At 39.8% G+C, this 20282-nt stretch overlaps 1 protein-coding gene and 1 pseudogene across 4 annotated transcripts in view; both read right to left on the minus strand.

The window, feature by feature from the left end:
- Positions 1-1444: 1444 nt before the first annotated feature.
- The window catches only part of IL1R1 (interleukin 1 receptor type 1), a 42128-nt gene continuing 23290 nt past the window's right edge, over positions 1445-20282 (minus strand). For 2 of the 4 annotated variants that reach the window (XM_077749221.1, XM_077749222.1), the window contains exons 4-12: positions 18643-18877; positions 18345-18534; positions 17200-17368; positions 15179-15244; positions 9597-9714; positions 8468-8619; positions 6463-6606; positions 5302-5469; positions 1445-4798 (exon numbers count right to left, since the gene is read on the minus strand). In XM_077749221.1, coding sequence (XP_077605347.1) covers positions 4380-4798; positions 5302-5469; positions 6463-6606; positions 8468-8619; positions 9597-9714; positions 15179-15244; positions 17200-17368; positions 18345-18534; positions 18643-18877 — 1661 coding nt within the window. In that variant the 3' untranslated portion in view covers positions 1445-4379. Of the gene's footprint in view, positions 4799-5301; positions 5470-6462; positions 6607-8467; positions 8620-9596; positions 9715-13107; positions 13193-15178; positions 15245-17199; positions 17369-18344; positions 18535-18642; positions 18878-20282 lie in introns of those variants that run through there. The other 2 variants (XM_077749223.1, XM_077749225.1) reach the window with 2 other exon arrangements.
- Positions 12641-13061, minus strand: LOC144219258 (small ubiquitin-related modifier 1 pseudogene; annotated as a pseudogene).

Raw genomic sequence — 20282 nt, forward strand, 5'->3', positions numbered from 1 at the left:
TGGTTAGCATTGATTTTTTTTTTTTGTTTGCTAAAAAAAATATTAACTGGTAAAATAACCAAAATATAGTAAAAAGCTTTCTGAATTTTTCCAGTGAGAAATTCTGTATAAGCAAGTTTTCTGGATAGCTGATCCTGAAATTTTCTGAAGTTCTTGCATTTTTTTCATTTTTATTGAAAAGTCCTTCAGGAATGTGTTAAATCCCTTTATTTTTTAAAATGTTTTTAATTAAAAATAATTTTTTTTGTTTGTGAGAGAAAGCATGGGGCGGGGGGTCGAAGGGGAACAGAGAGAGAGAGAGAGAGAGAAGAAGAAGAGAGAATCCCAAGCAGGCTCCATGCTGTCAGCACAGAGCCCAATGCGGGCTCAACTCAAGAACCATGAGATCATGACCTGAGCCAAAATCAAAAGTCGGACGCTTAACCAACTGAGCCACCCGCCACCCAGGCACCCCTGGAATCCCTTATCTTTAGACATTAGACATCCATCAAAGCCCAAGGCCGGCAGAGGGTCAGCTTGAATGAACATCAGTCACTGCCCCTCGGTGACACAGAGACGCTGTGGCTGAGGGGAGCAGGGGTCCTGGCTCAGTGTCCTGCAGCTTCATCTGGCCACTTGTACTTTATTTTTCTGATTGCTTTACTTCCTCCTTGGTGTCAGTTGCCACTTCTGGTTTATTACTCTCCTCCCTCCACTCTATTTGCAGATTCTAATATGATGTGAGATACCCAAGTTTATTCATCGAATGGCTACTCACCAAGCTCCCACTTTGTGAGGGCCCCGCTAGGCATGGTGCCTGTCAGAATATACTTCATCTTTCTGATCCTTTCACAACTCTATGAATTAGATATTATACCCATTTTACAGGTGAGGAAACTGGTGCTCAAATGATTTTTCCAAGTTTGCACAGCGAGTTGGAGGCAGGATGTAGGGTGGGTCCTCAGACTCCCGGTTGGCCTGTGTCCTCAAGCCCACTCCCCAGGTGCCGCCAGAGCCACCTGCTTGCTGAGTATTGCTCCGAGGTGAGAGCAGAGCAGCACTGACCATGCAGAGGGCTCTCTGACCATTATTACAGTTTGTGAGCACTGTGAGCTGGCACTGTGGACACGTTTGTCAATTCTGTTCACCTCCTGGGTCAACGGGGGAAATCAACAGAAACCCTAAGCAAAATGCACAACAGCCCATACAAATGTTGCCCTTGTCTTTTTGGGACTAGTAAAGGGTTAACACTAATAAAACTCACGTTTTAATCCATTTTAGAAGCCAGCAAACAAGTGGAGTAGACTTGAGGCTAGAGATGGGATTCAGGGCTCACTGGCTGGCTCAGGGTTCCTGAATTCCCCAGACGGAAGGTGTGCTCACCCTACATCAGACCCGGGAGTGTGGCCGGGGAAGCCCAGGGCAGGGCTGGCGTGGAAACGGATTTAAATGAGGAGACTCAATACCAGCTTTTGCCAATTTTATTGGAAAACAAGTACAGTCCATCAATCAGTGATACATGCTATACACGAATCTGGTGTTTTCCTATATAAAAATACTTGGTATCTGCTTAGAATGGTACAAACAAGTTTTTAAAAAACCCTTCATTGTCAACCAGTAAAAATATAATTTATCAAAAATACCACTGGGGAAAAAATGGCTCACTACCTTTTCTGTTATTGCAAATAAACAAAGGGGGGTGGGGGAGAGAAGGAAGATATAAATTCTGCTAAGCCAGTTTGGACAACTGGAAGCGAAATGCTTTGTGGCAAACTTTCCTTTAAAAGCTCACAGGAACAAAAAAATCACCTTCGGATAATGCAGTAAAATCTAATTAATGGGAAAGGCCTGAAAGGAAGAGCTTAAAAGAGGTTTTCAGGGAAAACAACAAAACAAAGGAAGTTCCCAGGGAGCTAGGAGCGTAGCTCCTTCCCCCGGAATCCTCCCCTGGGAGCACTGGGAGTGACATGATGACATGCACTTTCCCGTTGGGGCTCCTCCTGGTCCCCAGCAGTCCCTCCTGCTGTCAGACTGGATCCCAGAAACATCCCTTGGTCCTTGTCCCTTCTGAAATGCCAGGTGCAAATGCCACTGGCAATTCTTGGTTATTCTCCCTGCTCCTTACTTTCTGGCCAACTTTGCTGCCAAGTCTAATATTCAGAATTGGCTTTCGTGGGACTACACGGCAAGTATATTTTACAGATGACAGACTACAAATGATCAACAACATTATACGTTCTAAGCATCAGCCCCCCCACCCGAGCCCCTCAGACTTCTGGCTACAGTCCGTGTGTTCCGGCAAATAAAAGTAAGGCAGTTTTTTAAAAACAACAGCAGCAACAGTCGCAAAACCGCACTATTACTTAGTGCTGTCAGACTGGATCCAAGAAAAAGCAGGTGGAGAGAGGAGAGGCAAAGCGTTCAACTCTGTTTCTGTCTGGCTCTGACCACTTTCGGGGAGAAAAATATACTATATGAGGCTGTGTTCACCCATAACGTTAAACTTAAAAAATTTAAAAAACAAAGGGCCTGTCCATGTTCATTCAACTTCTAAAATGGTACACATGTCCCTCAGCAAATGGCACGTGAACTTGGCTTTGCAGTTTTCCAGGGTTTCTCTGAGGACTACGATCACATTTTAAAATACCATGTCCTGGACCAAAACACCAACTTGCTTTCATTTTTAATTCACTAAGAAATATCTACCGTTTGGGAAAGAATCTAGGAGAGCAGAAACATTTTCCGTAAAATTGAAACAATTTTTGGAAATTCCAATGCTCAGAAATTTAGAATTTGGTTTCTTAAATGAGAGCATCTCTAGACTCGGCCACCCTCCCGGAAGACGGTCATTTCTTCTCACAAAAGTGCCAGGGTAGGGGCCAAGGGGACATTGGATGACCTGAAGTCAAGCGTTCAGGACAGCACACTAAGAAGCCAGCGACGGAGCTAGAAGGCCTAGGTCAGACAGCACTAAGCGTGATTTTTAAAAAGACAGGTCACTTATTTTCTCTGTAAAATTCGGATGATTGCAAAACTTAAATATGAGAACCTGTGGATACTCTTCAACAAGAAAGCCCCACACAAACCTATGTCACAAGTGCAGGCACCACAGTCTACAGGAGACACACCCCTAGCCTCTCCTGCAGACAGCAGGGTCTCTAGCTGGACATAGAATAACCTTCTCATTAAGTGATGGCCAATGGACTACGTGCTGTCAGACCGACACCAGACAGCAGGGGTCTTAGGGCAGTTTCTTGGGGAAATCTCTTCGAGAAACAGAGCTGGGGTAAATCCTGAATTTCATACAACTCTGGCGGGCTGGAGAAAATTCCAGAAGGCATTTTGGTCAGAGGAGACAGGAAGGAGAAGCAGAGATGAAGGAGCACGAGGCGCAGGTATGAAGGGGCCCAAAGGCTGATGTGGGAGTTCACAGAGCAGGACAGTGAGGGGCACAGCTGTGCAGACAGACCGGGGCGGTGGGGGGGTGGGGTAGGGAAGGGGGCGGCAGCGGTGAAATGCAAGTGGGGAATTGGGCTTTAAGTCCTAAACCAGGAGGAGCCCGCAGAGGTGTTTTTAGGAGCTTAGAGCAGCACTTTATGAAGGAAGGTGAATCCATGGCCCAGGTGTGCGATTGAGAGGAAGGAGAAAGGGACTGAGAAGCTGTCCTTCCAAAGATGAGTCAAGTGGAATGTGCAAGAGGAAGGTGCGACAGAAGGGTCATTCCAGGGGGGATGGCGTCCGGAGGTGGATCAATTCTCTGCTACTCCTGCTTCGGAAATGCTCTCTCTCCAGCAGAAAGCTAAGGTGATCTCAAAAACGTGCAATCCTTTCTTTACTGAAATGAGAATTTTAAAGGGCCACGAAATGAAATTCAGTCTTTGGAAACTGACTGCCGGCTGTCGATGAGTAGGGAAAGTGCAGAGCAAATGGAAAGTTCTCCAAGCATGCTTCTTTCCTCCTCTGTGAAATACCAGTCTCACTTGGCCTGCTGCAGCGCCAAGGGAAGCCCCTGGGGGAGCCGGTGACTGTGCCATCCCCAGGCCAGGCCACAGCTGCCCTCCCTGGACTGTGGACAGCGCCAAAAAACCTTTTCTGGAGGGTAAATGTTTCCTGATTGTTCTTAGCTCTCATTTGCCGTCCTGGTGTCTGTTCTCAGCAGTTCAAACATTCAGACGGGACGTCCGGGGCCCTTTCAAAGGACTTGCGAGCCCTCATTCTGAACTGCCCTGACCTGCTACCGTCACCACATCCTGTTCCCTGAGCAATCCGATTCCAGGTGATCTCAAGGATAAGGGACTCTACGCGGGCATTTTATGACTGTACAGTCAGTGCGGGCACAGCCCGGCCTGTGATGCCAGAGGACAGGAGTCACAAGGAATTCTTGGCCAAGCTTCTCCCTGCTACCCGAGAGGCACCTGCACCTCCCTCGGAAGCTTCTTCTTAGAGTCTGGTCTCAGAGCCAGGGACAGTAACTGGTGTTTGGACGAAGGTGGCTGCCGCTGGACAGGCATGTGGTACCTGACATTCTTCCAGAACCTTGTCTTTGCAGACTGCACGCCCTCTCTAAAATCCCCTGACCAGCGTATGGCCCCGCGTTTCTGCTTAATGAATTTAATGGTCTCTGGCATTTTCTCATAGTCTTGGATTGTCTCCAGTTCAAGCAGTACAACTTTAATCCCATCCTGAATGAAAGCATTGTACATTGCTATCTGCTCTTCAGATGAATTCCCCAGCCAGCCCAATCCTGATGCTTCTGGGACCAAAACGATGATCAGTCTTCTGCTTTTCTTTATGTTTTCATTAGTGACATCAGCAATGTCTGAAAAACAGGAAGCCCGGCAGAGTACATAAAATTTCAATTTATAATCATTCGCTCCCAAGCCAAAAGCCGACCCCCATCCCCTATGTCTTCCAATATTCTTTTCTCATCCTAATTAAAGACCAGCTTAAAACCCGCCCACAAAAGCTCAAGATTTCATTTAGGACTCAGAATACGCCTGGTAGAAACTTTAAAACCTTAAACCATTTGATCTATTCCACTCCTATTTTACTGTCTCAGTTGTAAAGTAACTAGCAGATCTAACTAGTTCTGAAGTTTTCCAAAAATAAATAAAACTGTGTTAATTCCTGTGCCGACAAAATACAAGAAAAGTAAGTAGTACATTTTGCACTTAATAGATGTGGAAATCATCAACACCCACCACTGAGGAAGTTCTTGAAACTACCAAATATGCACACCTAATGCCACAGTTCTTCCTGAAAGATGAAACCTAGCTTTAGCAATTATTTTTACAACCATTTTTTGTTCTTTGACACACATACCTTCCCCAACATAGGCGTCCCTTCCATAAATGAACAGCTTATATCCACACTGTTTTTCCAAGACCTCAGGCAGGACTTTAAACACAAAAGTATCTGAATTCGAGGTGGACCCTTCCCCAAGGGTCTTTGGATATAGTATGTATGCATCATAGGTCTTTCCATCTGAAGCTTGAGGGGGAAACATAAAATATTTAGATGTATTTGGACCCAGTCCATTTGCAACAAGAGATCTGGTAAAGTCAGCATCCCAAACATGCACTTCAGAATGAATTATTAATGTCATGTGTGTGTGATGGTATGAATGAAGTAGCGATGCCAAAAGTCTAATAACTGTTTGAAGTGTTCATCTACAAGTTTCTATGTATTGTGCTTTACTATGAAGGTGTTCTTATGTTGCTGAACGGCCACCTCCTATGCAGAGATTGTGTACCTCTTGGTCTGGGAACTATCCTTGCCTCGCTGGTCTTTTCTAATTTTTTTAATGTTTTATTTATTTCTGAGAAAGAGAGAGACAGTGTGAGCAGGGGAGGGTCAGAGAAAGAGGGAGACACAGAATGTGAAACAGGCTCCAGGCTCTGAGCTGGCTGTCAGCACAGAGCCCCACGTGAGGCTCGAACCCAAGAACTGTGAGATCGTGACGTGAGCCAAAGTCAGAAGCTTAAACGACTGAGTCACCCAGGCTCCCCGTCACTGGTCTTTTCTTCTTTCCCAGTTGTCTTGGCCCTGAATTCTATCCATTCTTCCTTTTATGTATTATGGTAGTATTTTTTTTTTTTTGCAAGGTTTAAACAAAGGAGAAAGTGAAAGCTTCCCTGACACATGAAAATCATCATTTCTTTCCTTTGGAGGCAGATCATGGAGTCATCTATGTCCTAACCAGCATGGAGCAGGCGCTCAAACAACACATCCTGGATTTACCAACAGATGCTCTCAGTGCCTGTTTATCCCACCATTGTGAACACCAAAGCAGTAACTTGGAAAACAATGATATTCAGTCTATTCAGTCCCAAAACTATAATTATATATAAGAATAGTTACTATTCTTGTATAGGCCACATTTCATTTTACAATTTAAGTAAAAACCCTCTCAGCTCTCTTCTACATTGCTTAACTACCCCTTATCTCCAACAAGGAAATATTGAATAGAATACAAAATTGTACCTTTTGGGGGGAGAAAATCATAGCAAGAATCCCTGTACCACAGCACAATGTCAACCTTGAAGATTTTGTAGATGAAAACAGAGCATGTAATTACTAGAGTTAACATGACAAATATACCAATTGTGTGCTTCTTGAAATCAGGGACTATGGAAGAAAAAAGGAAAAAAATACGTTAGAACCAGAAGAATTAAAAATTGGAGCATACCAAATTAAATATTATCATCCCAAAGAGACCATTTTTGGGATTGGCCTGCAATCCCAAATCCCAGACAATATTAACCTATTCATGATCACAACTTAGTAATGCATACTAATGTACAAAGCTGTCTAGAATTGATACTGTATAAAACTGAGGTACAATGTATTAAATTTCCACCTAAATATTATAATACAGTTGACCCTCGAGCAATACAGGTTTGGACTCTCTGGGTCCATTTTTTACAGTAAAGTGCTGTAAATGTATTTTCCTTATGATTTTCTTAATAGCATTTTCTTTTTATGCTTACTTTTTTGTAAGCATAAGCATACAGTATATAATACATACAACATGCAAAATATGTGTTACTCAACTGTTCATGTTATCCAGCACGCTTCTGGTCAACAATAGACTATAAGTAGTTAAGTTTTGGGAGAGTCAAAGTTATACTCAACTTTTGACCAGGAATGAGAGCATTGGTGTTTCTAATCCCCATGTTGTTCAAGGGCCCACTGTATACAGCCATATAATAAAAAATGCCAAAGACCACAGAATAGAGCATTTCAGAGTAAAACAAGTCAGAGTCACTCAAAAGTCTACAAAAGTTTCTGGAGGTACAAGAGTTAGCTGGGGAAACCTGAAGTCTGGGAGAGGAAAGAAAGGGCTTAGGAATCCCATACAGTATGTTTCACTCTTCCACACTCTCTTAGCTTCACTCTCTAATTATTCACCCAAAGATTGCAGTGGGGGAGGGGCAGAGAAGTAAGGTGAAGGAGGGGTAACGGGTACGGCGTAGGGAAGAAAGAAGAAAGTGCCTTCTAAACCTCAGGGACCATACAGGCATCCGGAAAAGAGAATCTAAAAGCTCTATCACTCTAATTTCCCTGTTGGGTCTTCAATCCATCTGCAGCTGATTCGGGTATGAACTAGAAATCAGGATTGCACATTTTCCAGACCCATATCCAACTGGTCCAATGGATAGTTCACATTTATAGCCTTAATGACTGTAGCTTCACACAAGATCATGATACCTGTAGTGTAAATCTTCCATATTTCTTGTTTTTATGCAAGACTATCTCGATTATTTTTGTTCTTTTACATTTCCATATGACTTCTAGAATAAACCTGCCCACAACAACACACCCACCTAAACACATACCCACAGAAACACTAGTGATCGTGCCAAATTCATTTACTAATTCTAATCATCTGTCTCTAGGTTTTTACATTTTCCTCCATGTACACATTTATAAATACACTATTTTTATTCAACTACAATCAAAATATTACACAAAAATTTTCAATACTGTGTTTCATTACACAGTTGAAGAGAACTAGTAATTTCTGACTTCCTCTCTGGAAACTGGATATTTAGGCTTCCCCTGTTCATCCATTATGCTGTCATTTACCTAAAAATATTCATCAGGTACCTACAATATACCATACTTAAGTCACTACTAGCTCTGGATACAGAATGATTGGTAAGATAAACGGTCAGCACCAACATAGAACTTAATTCAAGGAAAGAAAACTAAGTATGACAGATACTGTGACAGGGACATAGGGTTCTCTGAAAGTATATAACAGAGACACTAACCTCATCTGTCTGGGCAGAGAGCTTGTTAAGAGCAGGCAGCAAGAGAGAAAGCTTCCTAGAAATAGTTCAGCTGACAAGTGAAAGCATAGAAATTTGCCAGGTTAAGAGGAATCCAAGAGCTTCTAAGCAGAGGCGATAGCATTGCGAATCTCAAAGTCATGGAATCTTGCAACAGTAAACCCAAACTGCATTTCAAATATGTTGTTGTTTACCTGGATGTATTAATTGGATATATGCCGAATTCATACCATCTGTATTCTTGGCAACACAGATAAATGGATATAGATAAAATCTACTTTCCACTTGTGAAATATTAAGCACAGTGATGATTGTGTTCTTTCCTCTGGCTGAAAGATTTTCCACTCTGTTCAAAAAAGAGAGAATAAATGAAGTTGTTTAAGCAAAACTACTACAACTGAGACACATACACATGATTTATCTCTTTATTTGCCACGTGAGTTACAGCAGCATTATCACCAGCACTAAGCACAGGGATAACAATCAGGCTGTTGGCAACACTGACCTGAGATTTTATAGCCTGAAGACCACAGTCAGTGAAAGAGTCAGTAGCAGAGGTCATATTAAAATTACCAGCTTCCAAGAAGAAAAAGATGGATGCACATGTTAACCGCCATGGGGCACAGAGAATACATGAAACAGGAGATTGGGACAGGTGAGCAAGGAGAATGCTAAGGAGTCAGGAGCTGATCCCGAGAGAGGAAACAGAAAGTCACTTGAGAGTTGAGAGGTAGAGTGCCAGATTCTTGGCCCACTTAATGAGTCTTTCTTAAACTGCTTTAAAAAACCCAGAATATCAGGGTGACTGGGTGGCTCAGTCGGCTGGGCATCTGACTTTGGCTCAGGTCATGATCTCATGGCTTGTGAGTTCGAGCCCCGTGCTGGTCTCTGTGCTGACAGCTAGAGCCTGGAGCGTGCTTTGTATTCTGTGCACCTCTCTTGCTCTGCCCCTCCCTCACTCATGCTCTCTAAGAATAAACAAACGTTGAAATAAAAAAAAAAAAAAAAAAAGAATATCATAAAGGGTAATTCAGGAAAGTTGTTTCACTGGAATTCTGTAACACATCTATCTACATTCAAGAGAAAGCCTTCCAAGTGGTTCAGAATTTGTACCAGGATGACATGTGTTTTTACCTGAAGTGTATAAGTTCTTATAAATCCTGCTAAGCTCAGCGAAACTCAATATGGGCAGTAAAGGGTCAAGGGCCAGTCAACTGCCAACTAACTCTTGAGATTCAATGAAACCATTAAGGTTGTATAAAGCATGATATGAAATTTAATACCAAAACTTCTTTGTGCATGATAGGCTTTTAGCATACTTACGGCAAATAATCCTCCACCAGCACTGGGTCATCTTCATCAATAAATGACCCATTCCACTTCCAGTAGACAAAGTCACTCAGCTGGCCACTGACATTGCAGATCAACTGTAGCTTGGATCCTGCAAAACAATGTATTTTTAATCAGAGCAATTGATTTTTATCTGATCTAGATTGGTAAATGGCTATTGATGAAAAATTTTCAATTCTAGAAAAGTACAAAGAAAAACAAAAATTGCCCTTTGACCTACCACTTGGAGATAACGGTGATTAGTAACCTCATGTATCTCATTCTCTGTGCATATGAGCAATTTTTAAAATGGAACATTGTTGTCTGCTATTTGTAAACATTGTATACTGGGAATTTCAGCTCAGCCTTCCAAAAGAGACATTTCATGAATACTTAGAACTCCATAATACAGATCTACTATGATTAATGGTTTTCCTATTGCTAAACACAATTTGTTTCTAATTTTTCATTATTGGGACTATATTCTAATGAACATGCTTATGCATCAATATTGTATATACCCTGAAGTATTACTTTGAATCTGGAAGTAGAATTAAGAGATAAACATATTTTAAAAGTCCTCCTCCTTCTTCCAAATGAGACTGTACATGTCTACACTCTGTCCAGCAGGGTATGCAAGTGCTAGCTAACCCCCAATCCCCCCAGATTCCAAATATTTTTGGTTAATGATTGTCCAATGAGAGAATTAAAACCGCCATTTAAATTTTCATCTGCATTTCTTGGTGTGCTTGAGTGACTCAGTTGGTTAAGCATCTGACTCTTGATTTCAGCTCAGGTCATGATCTCATGCTTCTTGAGTTGAGCCCCACATCAGGCTTGTGCAGACAGTGTGGAGCCTGCTTGGGATTCCCTCTCTTTGCCCTTCTCTCTCCTCTCTCTCTCTCTCTCTCTCAAAATAATAAAGAAACTTTGAAAAAATTTAAAATTTAAATTTTCATCTGCATTTCTTGAAATCATGGTGAATGGACATCTTTTAGAAGCTCAGTGTTGGTTTGTGGTTAAGAACTGTTTGTTATGCTTACTGTCCATTATTTAATTGCTTCTCATATTAACCTCACTTCTGTATGGGAGTTCTTTATTCTTCAAGGATATTAACTTTTTATCATACATGAAAACTATTCCAAATAACCTTCAGAGTTTGTTGCTTTTGTTTTATTTGTTAATGGAAATTCTTTGGTGTAGATTTTTTTTTTCATCAAATTTCTGTTTCATCTGTTTTCACAATTTTTTTCTTAAAGCTCTACCACCAAATCAGGAAAATATCCATGTCCGTTCTCACTGAGGTATATACTGCTGCAATTGTTTTGACTGTTTTAGTTCTTTACTCTGTCTAGAATGTAATTGGGTATGGTGTGAAGGAGAGACTTAACTTCATGTTTTTATCCAAATAGCTCATTTATCACTTCAGAACCCCTTATTGGAAAATAATTTGTAATGCCACTTTTGTTATAAAATAAAATATTTATTTGGGACTCTCTTGGTTGATCTGAGTGGGTATACTGATGCCAAGGATACCACAATCTTAATTGCTACAGTTTTAGGGTAAATATTGGTATAATTTAGAGCTCTTCTTGTCAATATTATTTTAATAATCTCATCATTTAATATTCTTGGTTAATTTTAGAATCACTTGCAAACTTTTGAGCCCATTCATATTTTTTCTGGAATTCCATTAACAGTATAATTTTAGGGACGCCTGGGTGGCTCAGTCAGTTAAGCATGCAGCTGCAGCTCAGGTCATGATCTCATAGCTCATGGGTTCAAGCCCCACATTGGGCTCTGTGCTGACAGCTCGGATCCTGGAGCCTGCTTCGGATTCTGTCTCTCTCCCTCTCTCTCTCTGCCCTCCCCTGCTTTCTCTCTCTCTCTCTCAAAAATAAACATTAAAAAATTTTTTTAAAGCTATAATTTTAAGAGTTGATATCTTTATAATTTCTAATTTTCCACATATGAAAAACATACATTTCTATTACAGTTTTCCTTAAATTGGTGTTTCTCAAGATTGTTTCCATTATTGCTCCCTTTTGAGCCATTTTAGACATTTTTATCCTAATTGACTACCTCCCCATAAATCTTTAATGCCTCAGACATACAGTCTTTCTATTGATTTAGATTTTTTCCCACTAAGTACCAATTTTCTCCTCATTGGAAACAACATAGCTCCCACTCCTTGTCAATATGTATGCTTTAAATCTCAATTTTCCCGAGATTTGTATGTCAGAATCTTTTCTCCCCTCTAAATCCTGTTTATTTTTAAAAAGATTTTGCTAAGAAACTTTAGAGATATCTTTGTGACATGTTGCAAATAGGACCTCTTTCCAAGCCATTACATTTTCTAGCTGGTTATTGCCAAACAAGTTTATCATTTTTAGACTATTGATTTTGTTTTTTACAAGCATTTTATTTTAATTAAGTTGGTATAGACAATGTTCATTTAAAACCCATATCCCAGGCCAAAAAGTACAAATAAAATAAAAGAGTGCACTGTTCGGTGGTATACACTTGTGAATGAATAACTTTATTCACTGCTTATGAAAACCAGAACTTTTCAGGGATCTTCTGACAAGATTTTCTTTCATCTTAAAACGCTTTCTCTTCAGTGACACCATCTTTGGAGTTAGTTAGTATTCGTACCATCTCTATGTCAACTCTACTCCAACCCGACATTCCTCTTCTTTGGGTCCAGACCCCCAGATTTTAAAAGCAGCTTTACATTAAGGAAAGGCCATTTTGCCACCGCTCAGTTCTCTGAGAAACTTCTGTCTCCCACTGACAGCCACAAGTCCAGGAGAGAAGCGATCGTGCTAGAACTTCAGAGCCAATTGGAAAGCCATTATGAACACTCACATTGGCCAGTCTTAGTCGCCACAAGCCTGAAGATGCACAGGCCTGGAAAAGATGGCCCCTCTGTGCACACACGTGATTTATAAAAAGGAGAGGACAAAGGAAGGAGGCTGAGGTTTGATCACCAAAAATCAGCACCATGAAAACAAATGATGACAAATGGACACTAGAATTCAAATTACTGAAAGATTTAAAGAGGTAAGGTGCCAGTCTTCAGTTCCATGTTGAACACCACAAGATGAAAGAAGTATTTTTAAAAGTAAAAAGGGATTGAAGGGGAAAAAAATGAAAGATAAAAAGATATCTAAACCACTGAAGGACCCTGTTTGTTCCTGATAAACTTCAATCACTTCTTCCTCCATTCCCAGCTCCTTCTGACTGTGATTATCAGCAATTCTCTGACCTTTGAAACCTGAGTGGAGTCACTGGAACTTCCAGTCTTTGACAGTATAATTCTTAGAGTTTCTTGAGACATGTCATCTTCACTTCAAAGTGAATCTCACTGCCATCCTGTCCGACTCTGAGTTTAATGCATGCTCTTTCCTTCTTATCCCACAAGTCCCCACTTGAAGGCTTTGTCTCCCAGTCAGACATGGTGATGATGGCTTCACCCAGCGTCTCCTCTGCACAGCAGTGACCTCAAAGAGGTAGCCCTTGTTCTGGGGCTCACAAATCCATGTCTTCCCCACGGCACACCACCAGAGCTGGAGGGACATCTGCTATACCTAGAATATTAATTTTATATCTAGCCAATTAATATATTAATTTTAATTTTAATAATAAAGTCCTTTTCTCCCTTACAGTAAGTATGACTTACTTACTTACTTACTTACTTATAGTAAGTAAGTATGTATCAGTGGGCACTTCTACAATATGTTAAGTAATGTTGGTTATGTGGCCATCTTTGTCTTGCTCTTAACTTCAGTGAGGGGAGGGAGTCTATACCTGTAGAAAGTCAAACACTACAGTGGTTCACCATCAAGAACGTTAGTGACCAGGGCGCCTGGGTGGCTTAGTCGGTTGGGCGGCCGACTTTGGCTCAGGTCATGATCTCACAGTTCGTGGGTTCGAGCCCCACGTTGGGCTCTGTGCTGACAGCTAGCTCAGAGCCTGGAGCCTGTTTCTGATTCTGTCTCTCTCTCTTTCTGACCCTCCCCTGCTCACGCTGTCTCTCTCTCTCAGGAATAAATTAAAAAAAAAAAAACATTAAAAAAAAGAATGTTATTGACTATTGGTTTGAATTGATGTTATTTATTAAGTTAAGGAAGTATCCCTCAGTTCCTCAGTTACTTTACTGGTAATTCATATTGAATCTTATCAAATGCCTGTTCGACCTTCAGGGTAATCATATGACAGGGTGATGTGTGCATCTGACCAACATGATATATTAAAAATGATAAAATATGATATATTAAAATATGTTTCTGAATATAGGGCTATTTTTAGATTTGGAGATCAATGTCACCTAAACTATAGTGCTCTGAAGTGTACACAGTCTAGAATAAGAATTCCCAACAGGGGCTATGGCCACTAGGGCAAAAAGTGGATCTTGGGAAGAAGGCAAGAAAATCCTTAGATATTGCAATGGTTTGTAGCCCTGCAAAGGGCACGGCACATCAACAGATATACAATATATCTGTGGGATTAGAAAACTGTAGAAGGGAAGAAGATTGGGTGGGGGCAGGGGGGAAATACCTTTTTAGGCTCTACAGGGGAGCAGTAATGCGGAGGAAAAAAAGGATTAAGGAACACTGCTCTAGATTCTGTTGGCTTATATTTAATTGTGAGTTTTCACGTCTTTGTTCTTTTTACAACTATGAATGCCTTTATATTACCTTCCATCATTAATAATGACTTGGACACATACAGCATGCATTGGTCACAAACTTTTACCTTCTGATCTCTGTATAACTATTCACGGTCTTCACAGAAGAGAACTTTGTATGCCAGCTTGGTTTTCGATCCTCTGATATAAACATCTGTATTTATGCTTGGACCAGTGGTTTTCAATAGAATTTTCAGGGACAAAGGAAATGTTTTATATTTATGCTAATGCAGTAATCACTTGCCACATATGGCTATTAAGCTCTTGAAATATGGCTCCCATGACTGAAGAACTCATTTTTAATCGAACTAAATTAACTAATTTACTTAATTTAAATTTACATGTCCACAGCCACATATCGCTGGTGGTTACTGCGCTGTATAGTTTAGGTCTGGATGCTTACAAGATTATGTAATATATATATTATGTATATATAAATTTATAAGATTATTTTTCCTGCAATAAAAAATTTTCACTGACTTGATGGTCATCCTAGAAAAAAATACTTATCCTTTTTAGTCTGTTCTCTTATTCTTCTGTCTAAAAACGTTAAGTTTTTCCGGACATAAGAAATCCATCCTGTGCCAGTCAGATAAATTACACTTCTCATTTCTAGTCGTGTTGAACTTGGCCTTTGGCTAGTGTTTCCATGGGTAATAAGTATCCACAGGAAAGTGAGAGTGGACAAATCAGACGAGGCTAGATTTTTGTCCTGAGAGGCCAGAAATCCAAAGAAACATTTAAAGACATTAACTGTACCACGGTTTCCCACTAATTACAGGCATATTCAGTAAAGGATTTAGGTTACATGTGGTAAAGGCAGAGCTGATCTAACCCTTGAGTTCAAAATAATGATTTGAGCATATCCTGATTGGAGCCCACTTACCCAGACGTGCTTCCATTGTCTCATTAGTTGGACTCACAATTACAGGCTTCACGGGCTTGTCTTCCTCTGAAAGACAAACATCCGCAGGGTTTCTTAGTCTCTTAGAGAGCAGAATCTCAACTGATGACGACAGTTAGCAAAATATACCAAAATATATCACATGGAGTCTGGTCAAATATTTCCCTGAAAGCCCAGCGTATATATGGCAGGAGAGAGAAGGCAAGAGGTGAAGGAAGGAGGCCACGACAGAGGCCATTGCAAAACCATGAATGCCCGCCAGAAAGCCTGGGTCCTACTGAGCCCCTGGAGTTTGGTGCTACAGACACACACATCGCCAGGAGTCCAGACAAGTGCCTCTCTTAAAGCAAATCAGGAAAAGCAAGTAGCTGTGGAAAGGCACTTCTGTGGATGAAGCATTATTACCCAGAAGGACCGTCCAGTGCTAGACCTGCTTGTATTTAGTAATTTTAGTAATGACCCAAGAGTGGAATGACAAGCAATTTGGCATAATTTACTAAAAAGGGCGGAAAAGCATTAAGGGGCTCCAGAAACCCATCTGACTTTTATTTACAAGAAGATTAGCTTCAAAAGCTGAACTGTGGCCAAGCCAGAGAAACTATGAACTGGAATGCCCCGGATTCCACCACAGTCAAACCAAACCAAACCAAAGCAACAACAAAACAGGAAGCCCCATCAGAACAGGATATTGTCTCTTTTGTCCCCTAATGTGTACCTACTAGAACAGTGTGCCTGGCATAGAGGAGACGCTCAGTTAATATTTTTGAATCTGCCTTTATGAAAACAAAATGTGACCTCATCTCTGATGAAGTATATTATTTCTATAGAAGGGATCAGAAAAGGAGATGGAGGGTATTTAAAACATATTTGAGCTCTCTTAAAAGTTCCCTAGTTCTCTCTAAAACACTGTCTGCCGCTCTGGTGGCTATATGTCAAGAAAGACAAGCCAGAGCTACACAACGGCCAGAGAGGGGTTGCTAAAATCTCAGGGTGGTTGTGATATAAACACTATTGGAAATTATAACCCACTGGTGCTTGTAGGACGTGGGTAAGGAATTAATTGTGATTCAATAAACTTAATGTTTAAAAATATAAATTATTAGACTATTGAGAACACCTAGCTATAGGTAGGGTGATCATATTTTGGAATTATCTAAGATAGTCCTCATTTATGCCTCTTGTCTCAGCATAATTACTAGTAAGACTCCTTTAACTTTTAAAGTCCTGATTAAAGTAACTCTTCTTCTATTACTGACAGCTTACAAAATCTGATACTTGCAGAAAGGTTGAGCATTCTGACCATCCCCAGGTAATTTGTAGGAGTGCATTTCCTTGTAATAGCTTCTAAGGTGATACGTAGTTAATAGAGAATTGAAAGCCTTGGGAAGATTTACTAGAATAATTATCATATTCCTATTAATTTCTCTTCTGTTTTGCACTGGGCACACGACCACAAGCTGAGCATGCTTGACTGCTAATCTCCCCAATGACCTTGGAAGGCTGTATCACATTACAGAACAGGAAACAGGCTTCGAGAGGTCAAGTGAGCTAACAAGAAACTAACAAGAGGTAGAGCGTGCTCTGGGAGTGCAATGTGATCCAAAGCCCATCAGCGTTCACCCTATCACACCAACAACTCTCACTGCTACACACTCAGACTCCCCAAGCCAAAGTGCTTGGAACTACTCTTCCTCGTACACCGGCCACAGGGAACCACAGAGCTCTCTGGAAGAAGCATCTTTAGCCATGCCAGAGAACACACCTCTTACTTCCGTTGGAAAACAGCTCTTTACTGTTGGTCTGATTAGCCTTGCCTCTGAAGCAGGAATGCAAAACACAGACACAGTATTAGCAACAAAAACGAAACTAAAGCCACATGACATCTGGCAAGTCATCAAGCTGCTCTTGGATTTGGTTCCTCCATGAACAATGAAGGCAATATTAGAATCATGGCTTCCGGGCCTTCCCAGATTCAAACTACCGGGATTAGAGCTAGGACTCACCTAGAGTGATAAGTTCTATAACCCGGGTAATACGATATTGCTTTCCCAAGTATGTATAGGATGCTTGACAAGTATAGTTCCCCATATGTGCTGCAGTCACATTTGTCATGATGAGTCTATTTGTCAGTCCAGAAAAGTTCTTATTGTCAAGTAGTAGAGGTTTGCAATCCTAGACAGAGGGAGAAGAAGGATGTACTGAAAACCAATTAATGATTTCCCCCAGCCTACCAACAAAAGAAACTGTTTTCTCACACTGGTAAATGTTTTACGCATGAGTGTGTGTGTACACACACACACAATTCATATATATTTATACATATGTGAATTGAAAATCCCAGAAAAATTTACAAAAATAATCATCATATGCCTATTTATTTCTCTTCTGTTTTGCACCAGGCACATGATCACAGCATATGTATGAATATATATATATATATATATATATACACATATATATATATGACTATGTTCCTTACGTACAAGTTTTAATATAGTGTATTTTAAGCAATACTCACAATGATGTTTCCAGGATATTAAATGTTTATGCCTATGAGCCATGCACTTTGAAGACAAGTGAAGACAAATGTACTTTGCAAGAAAAACATGTTTCAGGAAACATTGTATTTTCTTACTCACACTGTACTTCCTTTCTTCATTGACACTGTTTATTTTGTATTTCTTAACCCCTGCAAGATGATTCCCCACCCAAGCTCCAACCAACTAGGCAGATCAAGGTACCAAAAAATGTAATGTGTTCCATGAAGTGCTAGTCAATCTACTTTCAAGACCACTAAGTTATTTAAGGACCACTTAATATTTTTAATAAAGAAAAAAGTAAATATTTTATAATAAATAGGGATATCTTACAAACCTTAAATTTATAATAAGTCTTATTTTTAAATATCTTTTATTTCTACTATAATTTTCTCAATCTTATTAAATTAAGAGAAAGTAAGATTTTTATTAATCTACAAATTAAACGTATGTAGTCTTACAACTTTTTAAAAAATTTCTAATAAGTTACACACACAAAAGCAAACAACATGTCAAATGAAAAAGTATTCTACAGATTCACCCTATTGTCCAGGACAGACTACTATTTTATTTGACAGAAAAGTAAAATACCGTACTTAACATAAAATTACCTTATGCCACTGTATTTTGGGTAACTCATTTTTTTCATCTTTAAAAAAATCCAAATAAGGACACACAAGTTGTCCATCTCTTGCAACGGGTAGTTTCTGTGTAAATATAGCTTCTGCATTGTAACACAAGTTAGGTTCATGCTGCACAAACTTAGCGGTTATCTTAATTTTGAGGCAGTAAGTTGCATTTCTAAAATAAATCAAAATTGATGAATTAAGCACCATTAAAGAGATTTCAGTCCTTAACCGCTACAGCCACACAGAACACATGTTTGTAACATATTAATCCCTTTCTTACCTTACTGCACAATAGTAATGTCCTGAATCCTCTGCCTTAGCAGGAACAAACCAAAGTTTATCATTGTGCTGATGAATCCTGGAGTCTACTTCCATAGATATAGGTGTCTTGCTGTCATTTTTATACCAAATTATAGTGCCTTTCTTTTCATTTGGGTTAAGAAGACATGAACGAACATCTATTTCATATGCAGATGAAACTAAAACTACTTCTTCTTCACGTTCCTGACATATATCTTTAAAAGGGAAAAAGGGAAAGCAATTTCCATGAGAAATTTATCACTGTTTTTTAATGTAATATCTACATATACACCCATCAATTATAATATACATCAATTTATATTATATGTGAGTTTTAACAGCTTTAAGATTAAAAATACAATCTTGGGGGCAACTGAGTGACTCAGCTTGTTGAGTGTCCAACTCTTGGTTTCAGCTCAAGTCATGATCTCATAGTTTGTGTGTTTGAGCCCTGCAGTAGTCTCTATACTGACAGTGAGGAGCCTGGTTGTGATTCTCTCTCTCCCCTGTCTCTGCTCCCTTTTGCTCATGTTCTTTCTCTCTCAAAATAAATAAATAAACTTTAAAGAAAATTTACATAAAAATATCATCTTGAAAGTCTGAAAGATTTATATTCAAATCTAATCGTGTCACTTACTACCTGTATGTACTTGGGAAAGCTATTTAACCTCTCTTATCCCTTCTTTATCCATCTAAAATTTGGTGCTAATGTAGCAGGAGAGATATTTACTTCAGTACAAAATCACTAGATTTGGCCTCTGACCTAAAAAATTTTAAAAATGGACGAAGTGTATGAAGCAACAATATTCAAGACATTGAACATCAGGGAACAAAAGACAGAAGTGCTAGAAAGATGGAAAACAAAATAGGTGAGCCCTACAATTTCCTCAAGTTACTGCCTAGAGTAAGAGTCTAGGTCATGACATTGCAAGGAGGAAACATAGGCAAAGCCCAGTGTTCTCTCTGAATGGAGAAAATAGACCTGGAAATCCAGGTAAACCATAAGCTTGCAGGACAGAATACCAAAGGATTATAACTGTATAGATAGAGTTTTGGAGATAAGTCTCCCTCAAGCTTTCAGCTGAGTACCAATTAGCATGAGCACATTAAAAGTGCGAGGCCAGAGTGAAAATTGCCAAAAGGATTAGAGTGAATACCCACTGGAGCACACACATGCTAGTAACTGCTGTTGTTCTCAACAGACAGAATGAGAAATCTCATTAATTATGGGGCATCAGGTAGAGTATCCAGAAGGTCCTGACCTAACAGTTGGGGCAAATTAGGCCCCATATAAAACCTTGTTCTGATCCTGACTAATAAGGCTTAAAATATTAATCTTAAAAGATCAACTATTTCCAGGTAATAACCTTGTGGCAGAACAGTTCAAAACATTTTAAGTAATACAAAAATATCCAGCACTCAAAATGGTAAAATTTATAATGTCTAGCATTCAATCAAAAATTACCAGGTGTGCAAAGAAGTGGGACAATACAATCAATAAGAAGAAAATAATCAGTCAATCAAAACTGACCCAGAATCGACACAGAAGATAGAATAGATTGAAAAATTAAAATAGTTATTACTACTGTGGTCCATTTGTTCAAGATACTAGACCAAACA

Source organism: Crocuta crocuta, unplaced genomic scaffold (genome assembly GCF_008692635.1).
Source record: "Crocuta crocuta isolate KB4526 unplaced genomic scaffold, BGI_CrCroc_1.0 scaffold118, whole genome shotgun sequence".
NCBI lineage: Eukaryota > Metazoa > Chordata > Mammalia > Carnivora > Hyaenidae > Crocuta > Crocuta crocuta.